Below are 17,816 nucleotides of genomic sequence, written 5' to 3'. Positions count from 1 at the left end.
TTTTAAGCCAACAACGGCACTAAATATTGCATTGATAGTAATAGGATTTGATTGTGGAAGTGTGTACTCCACGCTTAGGGTCCTTGACATGTTCAGCCTACGGTTTAATATGAGACCTCCTTTAACACTACATAGGCCACTTGTTGACAAACTATAAAAAGTAACAATTAGAGGCTTCTACATTACAATTTTGAATAAATGAAATGGAATGAATAAAAAGTCGATTTTTCGACAAACTCGAAAAGTCAACTTTTCCAAATTTTAAAATTTTTATTTTTAATTTGTTTTTACTTTTAAAAAGTTGGCTTTCAACTATTGCTTTTATCGAAATCAAAGCGACAATTTATGAGTTTGCAGCATAAAGTCTAAATCAAATGTTCCTTTCAATCCAAAGTCGACTTTTCGATTATATCGTTGAGTCGACTAGTCGATTGACTCGATTAAAAAAAAAAAATCAGTCGAAGTTAAAAAATTGCAAAAAAGCCACATCAAATTTAAGCGGCGCAAGGGTGTCTTAAAAACAAAAACAAAAGATCATTCATTCCAAAAACAATAGAGATAAAGAGATGGGAAATTGGTCTACGTCACACCAAATGTTGCATTGACGGTGCTAGTTCCATACATGTTTGTAATTTTTTTATTTGTTTTTTATTTTTATTTTTTAAATTAAAAACTTAATTTTCCTAATGAAACAATGTTAAATTTTAGGCAACAACAAAAAAATTACATTTTTTCGTTTATGGAAATTTATTTCCTGCACTTAATTTATTTTTATTTGCATTTTAATGCTATGTCAATACTTATCGTATACGCCGTTGGTTCGATAAACGAAAAGTATGGACCTAGCACCGTAAATGGTTTGATGTTCTCAGCAGCCAATCTCCCATCTTCTTCTCTCTGTTGTCTTTGATTTATTCCCTTGAGATGTTTTACGAGGTGATCAACAATTTGCAAAACAAAAAAATCTGGGATCAAACAGATGTCTGGTCTTGAGAAAAGCCAGAATGACAAAAAAAAGAGATTACAGTGACTAGAGATTCTTTAGAGACGTCATGCAAAAAACCCCATAGATTTAACTTCACAAATCCTATTTCAATCAATTTCAACAACTGTCTTAATTTCGTGTTTTTTTTTGCCAGCCCTAATATCTAACTAATAACACCCATAATAGCTATGCTATTTTTATAGCGGAAGTTTAATAACGTCTATCTTATATATATATTAACAGGATGGACTCGAGTATATTGGGTCAGCGTAAGAAGAACCAAAAACGACGTGATCTCAAGCAAAGAGCACTTCAAAGACGTCTGAGTGAAGGCGATTCAGCAGATTATGAAGATAATAAGGTAAATTTCTCTCTATCAATTTCATTCATATCATTATCATCCCCATCATCACAATCATTTAAGTGAATAAAGACAATCGCTAGGCTAAATTGTTCCCATCATTGAGAACAATTTTCTAAGTGAACATATAAATTAAGTTGTTATTGAAATTTACACTCAGTATGGTATTGCCTTAATTTACGTAGTTATTTGTTTTTTTGAAATCTTTGTTTTCTCTTTCCATGGCGCGGCACATGTTGGTTATAAATTGAGCATATTTATTATCATAAAATTTATGTTGGATCATGATTGTTGATTTTATTTTGTGTTTATTTATTTATTTATATAGTACCTTTTTATTTTTTCCTTTTCTTGTTTTTGAAGTTGATACTTCTTGTGCTTGTTTTCTTCGATTGTATATACAGAAGAGATGCGAAAAATAATAAAGGGAATTTAATGGCATCAAGCCAAATACGTTGGCCATTCAACACTATTTTTAATTTTTTTGTACGATTGTTTATGCAATTTTCGATTTAATGGGACATGCTTCTTCTTTTGTTTACCCATTTATTTTGGGTTTTATTATTTAATCGACTACAGTATACACATACCCACTTGATAAATTGAGGTAGGTTAAGTACAACATTGGTGTGATAGTATGATGCTACACAGTATCTATTTGTCGAAAAAAAAGAGCATACAAAATATACGAGGATGGTTCGATGTGTTTTTTACAAAAAAGGAAAAGGGACGATTCTACAAAGTATCATTGGCACACTTCGCCACGCAATGTTAAATTTTTTACTCTGTCTGAAAATGCGTATTTTGGAGAACTCCAACGGAAACGGTGGCCATTCGATAATAATCGCAAAAGGTGATTTTTCAAAATTTTCAAAATATAGGAATCTCGACTTTCGGTATTTTTAATTCTGATTGTCATCCCTACAACATTCGACTGATACTTGTGCCCAACAGGGATGGAAAATGCAGTACTATAGTACTTTTTTCAATACTTTATCACCCTGTTCGGTACCGTAGTACCCCCGCGAATGATTTAGTACCTTTTGTTTAGACATTTTTGAGTCGATATAAGATTTATGGTACAATAGTTTTGACAAAATATTTTAATATTTCGAGAAAGTCTTTAACAAAGTTATTTGCTAATAGTTTTTTACAAATTTGGCAAAATATATAAAACAGTAAAAGTCATAGTCAAAAACACGATTTTATTGAATTTCAAGAATGTTTTAGTCGAAAAAACATGTGTTTCTATATTACGCTTCCACACGAAAACTTTCTAGATGAGAAGTTTTCGATCGCGTACTAAAATAATCCGAGAAAATCTTACCAAAAAAATATTATTTCTACATAAAATTGCGTCAATTTTTTTTCTTTTGGAAAATTGTGTCAAAATTTTATTTTATTTTTTGTCAAAATTTTATTTCTATAAAAAATTTTGTCAAAATTTTATTTCTATAGAAAATTTTGTCAAAATTTTATTTCTATAGAAAAATTTGTCAAAATTTTATTTCTATAAAGAAAATTTTGTCAAAAATTTAATTTTAATTTATCTACAAAAAAATTTATGAAGTACCATGACTTCTACCAATCCACAAACAGCAGAACTCTATCAACTTTGGCAACCGTGGTTACATTACTACCGTAGTCTTTGTAAACGGATATAAAACTTAAAAAGAATAAATTGAGGAGTTTACAAACAAATTTTTATTTTCATTAAAACTCAGTCTAAAGGAGCTCTCGACTATAATTTTCCAATGGATTTTTTGTTGAAATTTAGTCAAAAGTACTTTTTCGCTCAAATTCTTAAAAGTTGTATTTTCCATCCCTGGTGCCCACCCAGTCAGAAAAAAACCATCGGAAAAGCGTTGTGAACGGTTGATACACGGTGGGAAAAAGCGTTGTTACAACCCCAAAATGATAACATCATTCCACGGTGTATCGATTGTATTTAACAACGTTTTCAAAGCGTCATGAAAACAATATTTTATACGCTTTTCCGATGGTTTAACGAACGCTTTGACAACCCCAAAATAATAACATCGTTATACGGTGTATCGATGCTTTTTACAATCATTAAAAAGCACTGAAAAACAAAATTTCATACGTCTTTCCAATTGTTTCTAGAAGATTTTGTCAAAATTTTATTTCTATAGAAAATTTATCCAAAATGTTATTTCTATAGAAAATATTGTCAAAATGTTATTTCTGCCCGCCTTGCATACACAGGGCCTTGGGTTCCAAACCAGATTCGACCAAACACCAAAATGTTTTTTTTTTCAGCGTTGGATAATCCCAACTCGGTAATGCTGGTGACATTTCTGAGTGTTTCAAAACGTCTCTAAGTGGTTTCACTGCAATGTGTAACGCCGTTCGGACTCGGCTATAAAAAGGAGGTCCCTTGTCGTTGAGCCTAACATAGAATTGAGCAGCACTCAGTGATAAGAGAGAAGTTCCCCACTGTGGTAACACAATGGACTGAATAGTCTAAGTGAGCCTGATACATCGGGCTGCCACCTAAGATAACCTAACCTAGAATTAGATTGAATCGATTTTGCAATGTCCGTCTCCCTGTCTCACACTGGTGTATTTGGAACACGGTTGCCACAATTGGTAGAATTCTAACAAAAATGGTAAATTTTTGACTGCTTGATAGACTTGTAGGATGTTCAATGTTTTGGTAGATTTTGCAAAATATTCCTCTCCAACTAAGAGGTAATTTATAAATAGAAATAAAATTTTCACAAAATTTTCCATAGAAATGAAATGGTGACAAAATTGTCTATAGAAATAAAATCTTGACAAAATTTTCTATAGAAATAAAATTTGGACAAAATTTTCTATAGAGATAGGATTTTGACAAAATTTTTGTGAAAAAAGTAATTATGTCTAACAAAATTTCTTCAATTAGTCGATAAATAAGTACTTATATTTGGGTTTTGGCGTGATGTCAGCGTTTAGTTTAGTTAAAACTTTCTACAATTGCCTCATTTGTAAAATTAACCAAAATTGTTGTTCCTAAAGGGTGATTCTTTTGAGGTTAGGATTTTCATGCATTAGTATTTGACAGATCACGTGGGATTTCAGACATGGTGTCAAAGAGAAAGATGCTCAGTATGCTTTGACATTTCATCATGAATAGACTTACTAACGAGCAACGCTTGCAAATCATTGAATTTTATTACCAAAATCAGTGGCAGAAAATCCGCTTTTTTATCGACAAATTTTGTTCAGCGATGAGGCTCATTTCTGGTTGAATGGCTACGTAAATAAGCAAAATTGCCGCATTTGGAGTGAAGAGCAACCAGAAGCCGTTCAAGAACTGCCCATGCATCCCGAAAAATGCACTGTTTGGTGTGGTTTGTACGCTGGTGGAATCATTGGACCGTATTTTTTCAAAGATGCTGTTGGACGCAACGTTACGGTGAATGGCGATCGCTATCGTTCGATGCTAACAAACTTTTTGTTGCCAAAAATGGAAGAACTGAACTTGGTTGACATGTGGTTTCAACAAGATGGCGCTACATGCCACACAGCTCGCGATTCTATGGCCATTTTGAGGGAAAACTTCGGAGAACAATTCATCTCAAGAAATGGACCGGTAAGTTGGCCACCAAGATCATGCGATTTGACGCCTTTAGACTATTTTTTGTGGGGCTACGTCAAGTCTAAAGTCTACAGAAATAAGCCAGCAACTATTCCAGCTTTGGAAGACAACATTTCCGAAGAAATTCGGGCTATTCCGGCCGAAATGCTCGAAAAAGTTGCCCAAAATTGGACTTTCCGAATGGACCACCTAAGACGCAGCCGCGGTCAACATTTAAATGAAATTATCTTCAAAAAGTAAATGTCATGGACCAATCTAACGTTTCAAATAAAGAACCGATGAGATTTTGCAAATTTTATGCGTTTTTTTTTTAAAAAAAGTTATCAAGCTCTTAACAAATCACCCTTTAGTTGTTTCACTGTTAATGTACATATTCACTTTATATAATAAAGGAACATTATCCTATTATAAATCAATTCATATCAACAATAATGCATCCATTACTCATTAAAAACCATTGGACATTGATGGAACATGCATTTTCAACGACAATTTTATGGAAAATTTACTATTTAAAAACCGTCAATTAATTTGTTTAGCAAGCGTTGTTTCAACGTTGGCTTCCAACGCTGTTACAACGCTCAATATTTATAACCATCGTAAATTTCTGACTGGGCAGTGACATTTTGAAACAGTTGAAATATCGATTTTTTTATTTTAATTACAATCTTCATATTCGACTTAAATTTTTTGCCCAGTAAGTGACTTGTAACAAAAAAGAAAGTCACACAGGGCCACGTAGGGAGATGGATTGACTCTTAATTTGTAGACCAATTTGAGTGTTGATGCATTATCATCTTCATAATTTTTATTTTTTAATTCAGCATCGAATAAATCCAATAACTCGACATAAAACAAAACTTGTGATCTTTTAACTTAACCTTGAAAATTTCGGAATAAAGCGGCCAACACCTTTCCGGTAGATGAAACATTCCTCGTATTCTAAACCAGTAGGGTTTGTAATAAGAATCAAAAAGAAAAGTCGGCTTTTTCGAAGCTGGTCAATTCAACATTTTAATTTGACATAATTTGGGAAAATGTAACTTTGGAAATATAGGAAATTCACCTATAGTTTTGCAACCATTGAAAGGTCGACTTTTTGATCCTTTCGACTTTTCCAGTTTTTTGTTGTTTTAAAGAGCAGATAAGTCGATTTTGGTCTCAAAAGCGTGAAACTCTTTTCTGCATAAATTTCTTTTTTCCTGTTTCAATCATGAAATTAATTGAAAATTTTTATTGAAATTTCTTAATTCACAAAAATAATAGTATCTATCAAAGATTAGCCCTCATGTTCTGGTTTACGAATTAGCAAAACGCAAAATTTTAATTTTTCATTAACTTCTGAACCATTCCATTTTTTTACCAGGAAATTTCTTCTGATTACATTCCTTAACCATAAGAACAGAACAATTTCGTGTTATAAATAATTTTAGTTCGAAAAATAAATAAGTGAAAAAAATTGAGATTTGCGAATTCGTAAACCAGAAAAGGGGGGTAAATAAAAATATAGGATTTATTAAAAAAATAATTGCTTTCTTTGTAACATTCAATTAAATTTGTTCAATTAAAATTTCGGTCGAAAAAGATTGTTCTTTTAATTAAGGCTGTACAATTGTGGGATATCTGCAGAAGTGGGCTGTAAATATATTTGAAAACTCCCACAATCGTAATTAATATATGATAGTTTTCAAAGCAATAAAGAAAAAGGCAAAAGGGTTTCGTTTGAGTATGTTGATGTTATTGATCTGGTTTCAGCTTCTTACCGCTTGAGTTGCTGTAGCACAAGGGAAGCTTCGTTAACTCAAGCCATCTTTAGAGAGTCTAAGATACAATTCAGCGAAATTCAATTGGAAAGTTGATCCTTTATCCGATTGAGTGAAAGCTTTTAATTCATTATTTGGTCAATTGGATAAAGGGTTGCCATATATAAAGAAATTAAAAAAAAAAGTTAATAGTTTTAACATAGAAATTACAGTTAATTCATTCTAATAAATTCATATATATACAAAAGACTGGAAAGCAAAATATAATAATTAAAGGGTTGTTGAACTAGCTTCAACATGCTGCCCCGCATGCAACATTGCAACTTAGTAGTGACAAGCTCCCGTTATGGTCCATCCAAAAACAGTACTCGGGCATTTGGCATTGATGAAGACGTTTGGAGTAGACCTGCTCGAAGAGTTCTTGGAATTTGGTCGTTGGCTAACATTATTTCGATGTTGGTGGGATGGTAAAAGTGAGGATCGGCAAAATCTATCAACTGATTGTTGTCTGTCACCCGTTTATCATTTGTGAGTTCGGGGAAGGTGGTATTCAACTGGCTTCGCACTTCTCCGGTAATTTGCACCTTTGCCGATTTATGGTGATAGGACAAGAGATTAAGAGTGCAATAATACCGGTTTCCTTTCGTGGTTGTAGGCAGCCGTAATCTTTCCACAAAGTCGGTTTTGACGACTGTCTGGAACGCTCCAGAATTAATTATGAAGGGAGTTTTCTGTGGCCAATGCAGTGGGCAAGAACACATGTGTTTTGTTCCTGGAGCTGAGATGATCGCTGGCATAAGTTTTTTTGTGGTAATCGGATGCTTTTGCTGATTTGTCATTGCGGCGCACCTCATCTATAGTTCCACCTCGTCTCTCAGATTTCTTTTTCCCTAATGGGCGATTGATGGATGGGGATCTTCTAGAGTCAGCATGTCTGGTTTGTGTTGTATTCGTGGCTGGTCGAGCTGTTGGTTTCCGGTTGTTATCCGTGTGTAGCATCGTATGATGTGAGCCATTGCAGACAATGATAGACACTAGTCCCGTGTATGTAAGGAACACAAACAGTTGAAACAAAAGTTTTTTTTTCCGCGCCATCTCTCGTTGTTCGACCAAATTCATGTTGGAAAATTGTAGGCAGTCTTTCAAAAAGTGTATTTCTTAGTAAACCACCGTACCACTGGAAAATGTTTGTCGTAAATAAAATATCCGAAATTCTTGATAACGTTAGCAACGCTAATTGGAGGCATGTTCCAACCGCTAATAACGCAGCTGATATTGGCACAAGAGGAGCAACAGCAGCAGAACTGATAGCTTCAACAGAGGCAATCAATTATTTTTATTTATTATTATTATTTATCTATTTATATAATTTTCTAAACTGTATAAGAGTTCTTACTAAAACTTAAAGACTTACTTAACTAAAAGATTTAATCTTGTAGTGTGTGAATGCAAATAAAATAAATAAATAAAATAAATCATTGTGGTCAAGTTCTTATGAATTTTTGTTCTCTAGTTTTGAGTCAAAATTGAATGAACCAATAATTAGAATGAAATGAGTTATATCTGAACCAATTTTTTAATTACATTTTTATTTGAAAATATTTTTTTTTATTAAATTAAAATATTAATTGGGATATATTCATATAGTATGGCTTTTAATCCTTTGTGCAAACATACACAAAAAGTCTGATTCAATCAAAAAATTAATTGATCCAAATATTTATTTCATTGAAATGTCTTCAATCACGAAAATTATGGTATCAATTAATTGGGCAAAAAAATATTATTAATTTTTGAATTGATTCAATTAAAAATGTAATTGATGTTGATTGGAAAACTCAATTAATTATTTATTTAAACTTTTTAATTAAATCAGTTAAATAATTAATTGAGGTTTGTAATCGACATCGATTTAATTTTTTAACTAAATTAATTGGGCAAAAAAATATTATCAATTTTTTAATGTAATTGATGTTGATGGGAAAATTCAATTAATTAATTATTTAAATTTTTTAATAAATCAGTTGAATAACTAATTGGGGTTTGTAATCGACATCGATTTAATTTTTTAATTAAATTGTTAATTGGAACAAATAATTGTTTAATTAAACCCGCGAAACTGTTCACTCATTTTCTTAACTAATTGTGTGTTCTTAGTTTGATTAAAAAATTAATTGGTACAACAATTTTCACTTTCTTAATTGACTTTGTGTTTTTATTTTGCTTAAAAATTGTATCATTTTTTAAATTAAAAATTTTAAAAAAATTTAATCATTGACCTAATTGACTTACTCCCATTTTCATGAAGCTCCGTTAGCCAAAGAACTTTTTCATATGCCAGTTAGGAACTTTACTGCTGCAATTTTTTCAGTTAAAGTTAATCGGAGAGAAGATTTTTGCAATTTTCTTTCTGTTAAATGGCAGCTAAAGCCTAACGGAGGCTTTTCATATGCCAGTTAGGAACTTTACTGCTGCAATTTTTTCAGTTAAAGTTAATCGGAGAGAAGATTTTTGCAATTTTCTTTCTGTTAAATGGCAGCTAAAGCCTAACGGAGCTACATGACAATGACCGTTAGGTTAGGTTAGGTGGCAGCCCGATGTATCAGGCTCACTTAGACTATTCAGTCCATTGTGATACCACATTGGTGAACTTCTCTCTTAATTAAATGGCCGTTAATGTTTCTAGTTTTATTAAAAAGTTAATTGTATCAATTATTTTTTTTTTTTTTTTTTTTTGAATTAGCATCAATTAACTTTTTAATTGGAAATATTTTAGTGATATTTTTTCAGTGTATCACTCATATTTCACTTTCCTTTGCAATTTTTTTATAGTTTAAAAGCGTTATAAAATATATTTTATTTTAAAAATATCTTGTCTCTCTTTCAGCCCATGACTCCACTACAAAGCTCTGCTCCCGCAAATTCTCAATATCTAAAAGCCAAGAACAAACAACCATGCACAAGCTATAATGGAAATTCCAATAACAACAATAATAAAACAAAATCAAATGATAAAAAATCGAATCAGAAAAATAATCGAGCAAGACTCGAATCGGAATCTTCATCGGATGTGGATAATCATAAAAATGCTATGATGTTTGAAATGGATATGTAAACACCGTTGTAGTTTTTAAATACATGGCATACATTTTAAAAATATATTAGATCTAATTATCATAGTACACCCACCACCATTACTTACAAAAACTTATTCGATACAAATTCGTGCGACTGGCAGTTTTTATTATGAAATATTCACACACCATACCCTCATTAATACATATACACAATTGTTTTAGCTATTAGAGAGACAACATTATTATAGTATACTGTTACTGCAACTAGGCTATAGTTATAGCAAACCACATGAAAATCCACTGTATTCAGGAGTATAATTCAATACATTTCTAAATATTAATAATTCTATAATGGCCTTATTAAAGAAATATATGTATTTGAATACAATAAAAACAAACACAACTCTCTTAAACTTCATCAAACACCCCATGTACATGCATGCATGTTGCTCACAAAATATATGGCATATTTATAATTAGGAACTGATATAAATAGGACCTTGAATCCATACAAAATGTTGAAAATGTTAAGCTTTTTTGAAAATTAAATTTAATTTGAAATTTTCAAAATATTTCTTTGTTTTTATTGTTATTAAGCAAACGCCATCTACTAAAAAGACTTTAAAATTTAAAATTTGTGAAAAAGAAATTCTGTTGGTATATATTTTTAATTGAATTCAATAAAATTGTAAATTTTGCATGCACACACATCTGTATTCCTATCTCCCTTTATTTGTTCACCTCTTATGAACTAACAATTTGTTAAGGTTTCTGCGAGAGTGACTTTATCTAGGGGCAATAGCTACAGCAAAACAATCACAGATATATGAGTTGTTCGTATCAAATTATTTAATATTGAATGTATTTTTATGAAAAATCCTTTTAATATTTTTAATGTTATATTGAAGTTATTACTTATACATCTATAAATGTTTAATATTATTATTGTATCAATTGCATATTAAACAAAAATACTATTTTGAAGATACGTACCCAAAAATAATTTCCTTAATTATAAAATAAATTTTTTTGAAAATGAAAAATTTATAACTACTGATTGAATAGTGAATAAAGGTTTGTAAAACAAAGGTAAAGGTAAAGATAAAATAAAGCAACGTAAATTCGACGGAATGTTCAGGCGGACTGATATATTTTTTTAAATAATTCATTTATTACATTAATAATTCGTTTACATGAAGCAGTTAGTGCCCCAGCGCCGCTTGGACATTATTGATTTTAGGTGGCCTTTTGTCAATATTTTATTTCTATAGAAAATTTTTTCAAAATGTTATTTCTATAGAAAATTTTGTCAAAATTTTATTTTTATAGAAAATTATGTCAAAATTTTATTTCTATAGAAAATTTTCTCAAAATTTTATTTCTATAGAAAATTCTGTCAAAATTTTTTTTCTATAGAAAATTTTGTCAAATTTAAAATTCTATAGAAAATTTTGTCAAAATTTTATTTCTATAGAAACTTTTGTCAAAATTTTAATTCTATAGAAAATTTTGTCAAAATTTTGTATAGAACATTTTCTCAAAATTTTATTTCTATAGAAAATTTTGGCAAAATTTTATTTCTATAGAAAATTTTGTCAAAATTTTATTTCTATAGAAAATTCTGTCAAAATTTTATTTCTATAGAAAATTTTGTCAAAATTTTATTTCTATAGAAAATTTTGTCAAAATTTTATTTCTATAGAAAATTTTGTCAAAATTTTATTTCTATAGAAAATTTTGTCAAAATTTTATTTCTATAGAAACTTTTGTCAAAAATTTTATTTCTATAGAAAATTCTGTCAAAATTTTACTTCTATAGAAAATTTTTGCAAAATTTTATTTCTATAGAAAATTTTGTCAAAAATTTTATTTCTATAGAAAATTTTGTCAAAAATTTTATTTCTATAGAAAATTTTGTCAAAATTGTATTTTTATAGAAAATTTTCTCAACATTTTATTTCTATGGAAAATTCTGTCAAAATTTTATTTCTATAGAAGATTCTGTTAAAATTTTATTTTTATAGAAAATTCTGTCAAAATTTTATTTCTGTAGAAAATTTTCGCAAAATTTTATTTCTATAGAAAATTCTGTCAAAATTTTATTTCTGTAGAAAATTTTCGCAAAATTTGTAAATATACTCCCTTGTAAAGAAGTTCACTGTTCTTTAAATTTAAATTAATTTCCCTGAAGACGAGCATCGGAGATGTCTCGAAATATTGGAAAATTTTAAATATAAAAATACAACTCAAAAAACAACAACATCTGTTTTTATTCACATGACCTCAAGCCGAACTAAGCAAATATAATTAAAAGTTTAAAGGTCAACTAATTAAAACAGCAAAATTTTATTTCTATAGAAAATTTTGTCGAAATTGTATTTCTATAGAAAATTCTGTCAAAATTTTATTTCTATAGAAAATTTTCTCAAAATTTTATTTCTATAGAAAATTTTGGCAAAATTTTATTTCTATAGAAAATTTTGTCAAAATTTTATTTCTATAGAAAATTCTGTCAAATTTTTATTTCTATAGAAAATTTTGGCAAAATTTTATTTCTATAGACAATTTTGTCAAAATTTTATTTCTATAGAAAATTCTGTCAAAATTTCATTTCTATAGAAAATTTTGTCAAAATTTTATTTCTATAGAAAATTCTGTCAACATTTTATTTCTATAGAAAATTTTGTCAAATTTTTATTTCTATAGAAAATTTTGTCAAAATTTTATTTCTATAGAAACTTTTGTCAAAAATTTTATTTCTATAGAAAATACTGTCAAAATTTTACATCTATAGAAAATTTTCGCAAAATTTTATTTCTATAGAAAATTTTGTCAAAAATTTTATTTCTATAGAAAATTTTGTCAAAATTGTAATTTTATAGAAAATTTTCTCAAAATTTTATTTCTATGGAAAATTCTGTCAAAATTTTATTTCTATAGAAAATTTTTTCAAAATTTTATTTCTATAGAAAATTTTCTCAAAATTTTATTCCTATAGAGAATTCTGTCAAAATTTTATTTCTATAGAAGATTCTGTTAAAATTTTATTTCTATAGGAAATTCTGTCAAAATTTTATTTCTGTAGAAAATTTTCGCAAAATTTTATTTCTATAGAAAATTTTGTCGAAATTTTATTTCTATAGAAAATTTTGTCAAAATTTTAATTCTATAGAAAATGTTTCTCAAAATTGTATTTTTATAGAAAATTTCCTCAAAATTTTATTTCTATGGAAAATTCTGTCAAAATTTTATTTCTATAGAAACTTTTGTCAAAATGTTATTTCTATAGGAAATTTTCTCAAAATTTTATTGCTATGGAAAATTCTGACAAAATTTTATTTCTATATAAATTTTTCTCAAAATTTTATTTCTATAGAAAATTCTGTCAAAATTTTATTTCTATAGAAAATTTTCTCAAAATTTTATTCCAACAGAAAATCTGTCAAAATTTTATTTCTATAGAAAATTTTGTCAAAATTTTATTTCTATAGAAATTTTTGTCAAAATTTTATTTCTATAGAAAATTCTGTCAAAATTTTATTTCTATAGAAAATTTTGTCAAAATTTTATTTCTATAGAAATTTTTGTAAAAATTTTATTTCTATATAAAATTTTCTCAAAATTTTATTTCTATAGAAAATTCTGTCAAAATTTTATTTCTATACAAAATTTTGAAAAAAATTTCGAGATGAATATTTTGCAAAATGTTATCAATATCTCTATAAATGTTTATTGTATTGATTTTGGATTATTTCGATAGTACTTAGGAAAGGATACAAATTGCACGTACTTGTAAAGTGTTAAGAATCGGACGACTCATTAAATTTCAGATATATTGAAATTTGTATCGGCAGATATATTGATCCTTCCATAGAACCTCTCAAATGAGTCAAACGCCAGTAATACATTGGGGTTTATGACGGTCAGCATGGCTTTCAATACCTTACTTCATCTTCTTCCTAATAGCTTATTTTTAACTCCTTTATGTTTTATTATCCTTGAATATTTTTAAATCTACAGAATACAAAATAAGTGCTATTAGTTTGTTTATGTACATATAAATTGCTCTCACTTATAAATTTCACTTATAATTTCGCAAGAACAGTATAAGCTTAATACATTTCCCCATTAAAATATATATATTTTGTTGTAGAATAATTGGTAATTATTGAATTCGCGGCACTAGTTGCCTTATAATTGCAACCCTGTAATGTAAGAGAGATAAGATCATAGTGTAAGACAGATGAGAGAAATAAAGTCATTCCTGTTTGAGAAAGCAAAGAGTTAACAACTCAGGTGTGAGGTCGATTAATACCTACGGAAGAAGGAAGAAGAAGAAATAAGATTGAAGAAAACTGAATTTTATGCTTAAGATGAGTTCGAGAGAAAATTTAGCGATGCGCCTTGCCGAATTAGGGGTGCAAATACGGGGTCCGCAAGTTATATCCAATTAAAACGACTATTGGAAGAAATTGTAGGAGTATCAACTTCTGGTGAAGATGGCTTGGAGCGTACGAATGGCGAAAACGATGAAGGACATAGTGACACTGGTGTGAACGTTCAAGGTGGCGTTATACGCACTAACACTACTTTATCAATTACGAGCGGGGACTCACATACAAGAACAAAATATAACAGAAAGGCAAAATGAAAATACAGCCAACGACAATGTGTGTGTCAACGCGACAATGAATTCGCAAATACAGAATTCAGAGAACATGGAGCAAGTAGAGCGTGAACTTATTTGTCGTTTGCGTATACTAAAGTTGCAGAAAGAAATATCCGAGTTGGAAGGAAGTACCTTGGCAACAAGAAAAGTTAACGCAAACTTTGCAGACATCGAAAATGCTTTAGCAAAGTTCACTGGGGATGACGGCTATCCAGTATTAAAGTGGATCTCAAATTTTGAGGAAGTGTGTGCATTACATGGTTGTGGCATGGAAGAAAAATTTATGTTTGCCCGTCGCATGTTGTCTGGAAGTGCAAATTTATTTCTGCGAACAATATCACCACATTCATGGCAGGATTTGAAAGTGAAATTGATTGGAGAATTCAACAAGCAACTGAGCGCTCGTGACATTTTTAAAAAGCTCGAAAATCGTTTCTGGAATCCAGAAAAAGAAAGTTTACACCATTATGTCTTGACGATGCAAGAAATTTCTCGAGATGCTCCCATTAGAAGAATTAATTGAGCATATTGTAGAAGGACTCCGAGACAAAACTCATGCCGTATCAGTATTTTATAACGTAACCACTATAATGGATTTCAAGAAATTGATTCCCAGATATGAGAAGATTCGCAGCGATAACAACTCTGATAAGCGAATGTCTTTCTTTCCCAAGGCGAGTATGGAAAAGGTTCGATGTTATAATTGTTCCGATTTTGGACATTTGGCACCAAAATGTACCAAGGAGCGCCGTCCAAAGGGTTCCGGTTTCAAGTGCGGTAAAATGGATCACTATTATGTACATTGTCCATTGAAGATTGTTGGTGCAATTGATGATGTTAAAGATATAGATTATAATGTAAAGGTAAGAATTGCATTTTAGAGGTGTTGGTTGCGGGGAGTTGTTGATTTGTGGGACTATACGAGCATCGATCGATTTCATGGGACGAAGAGGTGATATTCAATTATATGTTGTACCGGATGAACACATTCCGGGATGTCTGTTGCTAGGACGAGATTTTCTGGATTTATTTTGTATTACTTCATGTATTAGGCCCGATGGCCCCTTGAATTCAAATTTTAATTTTCATTGTACTGAGTATCCTGAACGTGGGATTGATTTTACTTCTAATGTTAGTGATAAGTTTGATAAGTCCACTGGAAAGACGTGTGACTTAATAAAAGAGACAGTTGATGGTGAATTTAGACGCATTTGTGGTATTGATTGGGAGGAGGTTGATGACGGGATTGTTTTGGATTCTAGTTTACCTGTCGAGGTGGCATCGAAAATACGAGATGTAGTTGAAGGGGAATATAGAAGGCGGTTTTGTCGGAATGTGTTGGAACATGACTATGAGGCGCGTATTTTGGTTAATTCTTCGAGTCTGGCATACTGTACGCCAAGGAGACTATCGTTTGCGGAGAAGAAGGAGGTTGGTCGAATTATAGAGGATTTACTAGCTAGGGGTATAATCCGTCACAGCGACTCTCCCTATGCTTCACCGATAGTTTTGACCAAGAAGAAAAGCGGCGAGATCAGGATGTGCGTAGACTATAGGGCACTGAATAAGTTGATAGTTAGGGATAACCATCCATTGCCAGTTATAGATGACTGTTTAGAGCGTTTGGAGGAGAAAAGGGTTTTTACGGTAATGGATTTGAAGTCTGGCTTTCACCAGGTGAGGATGGCACGGGATTCCATCAAGTATACTTCTTTTGTCGTCCCAGATGGGCAATATGAGTTCCTCCGTTTACCTTTCGGGTTACGTAATGGACCTGCGATATTTCAGCGCTTCGTGAACTATATATTTCGGGATTTTTTGGACAGGGGTGAGATTGTGGTCTATATGGACGACATTGTTTTAGGAACGAGGACATATGAGGAGCATGTAGAACTGCTAGGTAAGGTTTTGAGGAGGATGGCTGAGAATGGATTGGAGCTGGAGTTTCGGAAATGTAGATTTGCATTTTCGAAAATAAGCTATTTAGGATATTTGGTTTCAGGTGATGGTATTAGTCCGTCCGATGATCACATCAGGGCAATCTCTTTATATCCGACACCTTCTAATACAAGGGAATTGAAGTCATTTTTGGGTTTATGTTCCTATTTTAGGAAATTTGTTAAGAATTTTTCTTTGATGGCACGCCCACTTTATGGGCTACTTAAGGACGGTGTTAAGTTTAAATTCGATGAGGCATGTTTGAGGGCATTTAGAAACTTGAAGTCTAATTTGGTATCTGGACCGGTTTTGGCGATATACAATCCTAGGAGGGAGACTGAGCTCCATTGTGATGCAAGCGCTTTAGGATTTGGTTCTATTCTTTTGCAGAAACAGGATGATGGCCAACTGCATCCTGTATCATACTTTTCTAGGAGAACTTCTGAGTCTGAATCCCGTTACCATAGTTTCGAGTTGGAGACTTTGGCAATTGTATATTCTTTGCGTAGATTTCGCATTTACCTTCAGGGTATTAAGTTTAGTATAGTGACCGATTGCAACTCACTTGCCCTTACCTTAGGAAAACGAACGGTGAATTCGAGGATTGCCAGATGGGCTCTTGAATTGGAGGACTACGATTATATAATTAAACATAGACCTGGTGACAAAATGGTCCACGTTGATGCTCTTTCCCGCAATGAATTTAATTGCGACGATTTGGCCGTGTGTGTCGTGGAGACGGAAGATATCGATTTTCAATTGTGCGCTATACAGTCCAGGGACGATGAGATAAAGCGTCTTAAAGAGAGGTTGGAGCAAGGCCCGCTGAAGGATTTCGAGATGGAGAACGGTATAGTATATAGGAAGGATGGTGATAGATTGCGGCTTTATGTTCCAAGGGAGATGGAATTGGAAGTTATACGTAATTCTCATGAACAGCTTGGCCATTTGGGAGCTGACAAGTGCTATGGAAGGTTAAGGGATAACTATTGGTTCCCACGGATGAAGCGGAAGATAGAAGTTTTTAGGAAGAACTGTATAAAGTGTATCATGTATTCTGCCCCTAATAGATCCGGGGCTAGGGCTTTACACAGTATTGAAAAGGTTCCTGAGCCCTTTCATACTATTCATTTAGACCAATTGGGCCCACTCCCGTCGCTTCAATCGAAGAGAAAGCACGTATTGCTTGTGATAGATGCTTTTACCAAGTTTGTGAAGTTGTACCCCGTGTTGACGACGAGCACAAAGGAGGTGAATTGCGCTTTATCTAAATACTTTGAGTACTATAGTCGTCCCGTAAGGTAGTTGTTTCACTTCGGCGGAAAGGAATTTCTCTCTGAAAGGAATGTGGTTCATGTTAAGGTGGCGGTCCACTCGCCTCAGGCTAATGGCCAGGTCGAGAGAGTAAATAGGACTCTC

At 31.4% G+C, this 17,816-nt stretch overlaps 1 protein-coding gene across 4 annotated transcripts in view; it reads left to right on the top strand.

Annotated features, from left to right (window-relative positions):
* Positions 1–10,833, top strand: part of Nop17l (PIH1 domain-containing protein Nop17-like) — a 28,266-nt gene extending 17,433 nt beyond the window's left edge. For all 4 annotated transcript variants that reach the window (XM_075313637.1, XM_075313636.1, XM_075313635.1 and 1 more), the window contains exons 4-5: positions 1,229–1,346; positions 9,601–10,833. In XM_075313637.1, the coding sequence (XP_075169752.1) occupies positions 1,229–1,346; positions 9,601–9,828 (346 nt within the window). In that variant the 3' untranslated portion in view covers positions 9,829–10,833. The remainder of the gene's footprint in view (positions 1–1,228; positions 1,347–9,600) is intronic.
* The last annotated feature ends 6,983 nt before the right edge of the window (positions 10,834–17,816 follow it).

Source organism: Haematobia irritans, chromosome 5 (assembly GCF_050003625.1).
Source record: "Haematobia irritans isolate KBUSLIRL chromosome 5, ASM5000362v1, whole genome shotgun sequence".
Classification (NCBI taxonomy): Eukaryota; Metazoa; Arthropoda; class Insecta; order Diptera; family Muscidae; genus Haematobia; species Haematobia irritans.
The sequence above is the reverse complement of the archived record's forward strand: the minus strand, read 5'-3'. Positions and strand labels throughout refer to the sequence as shown.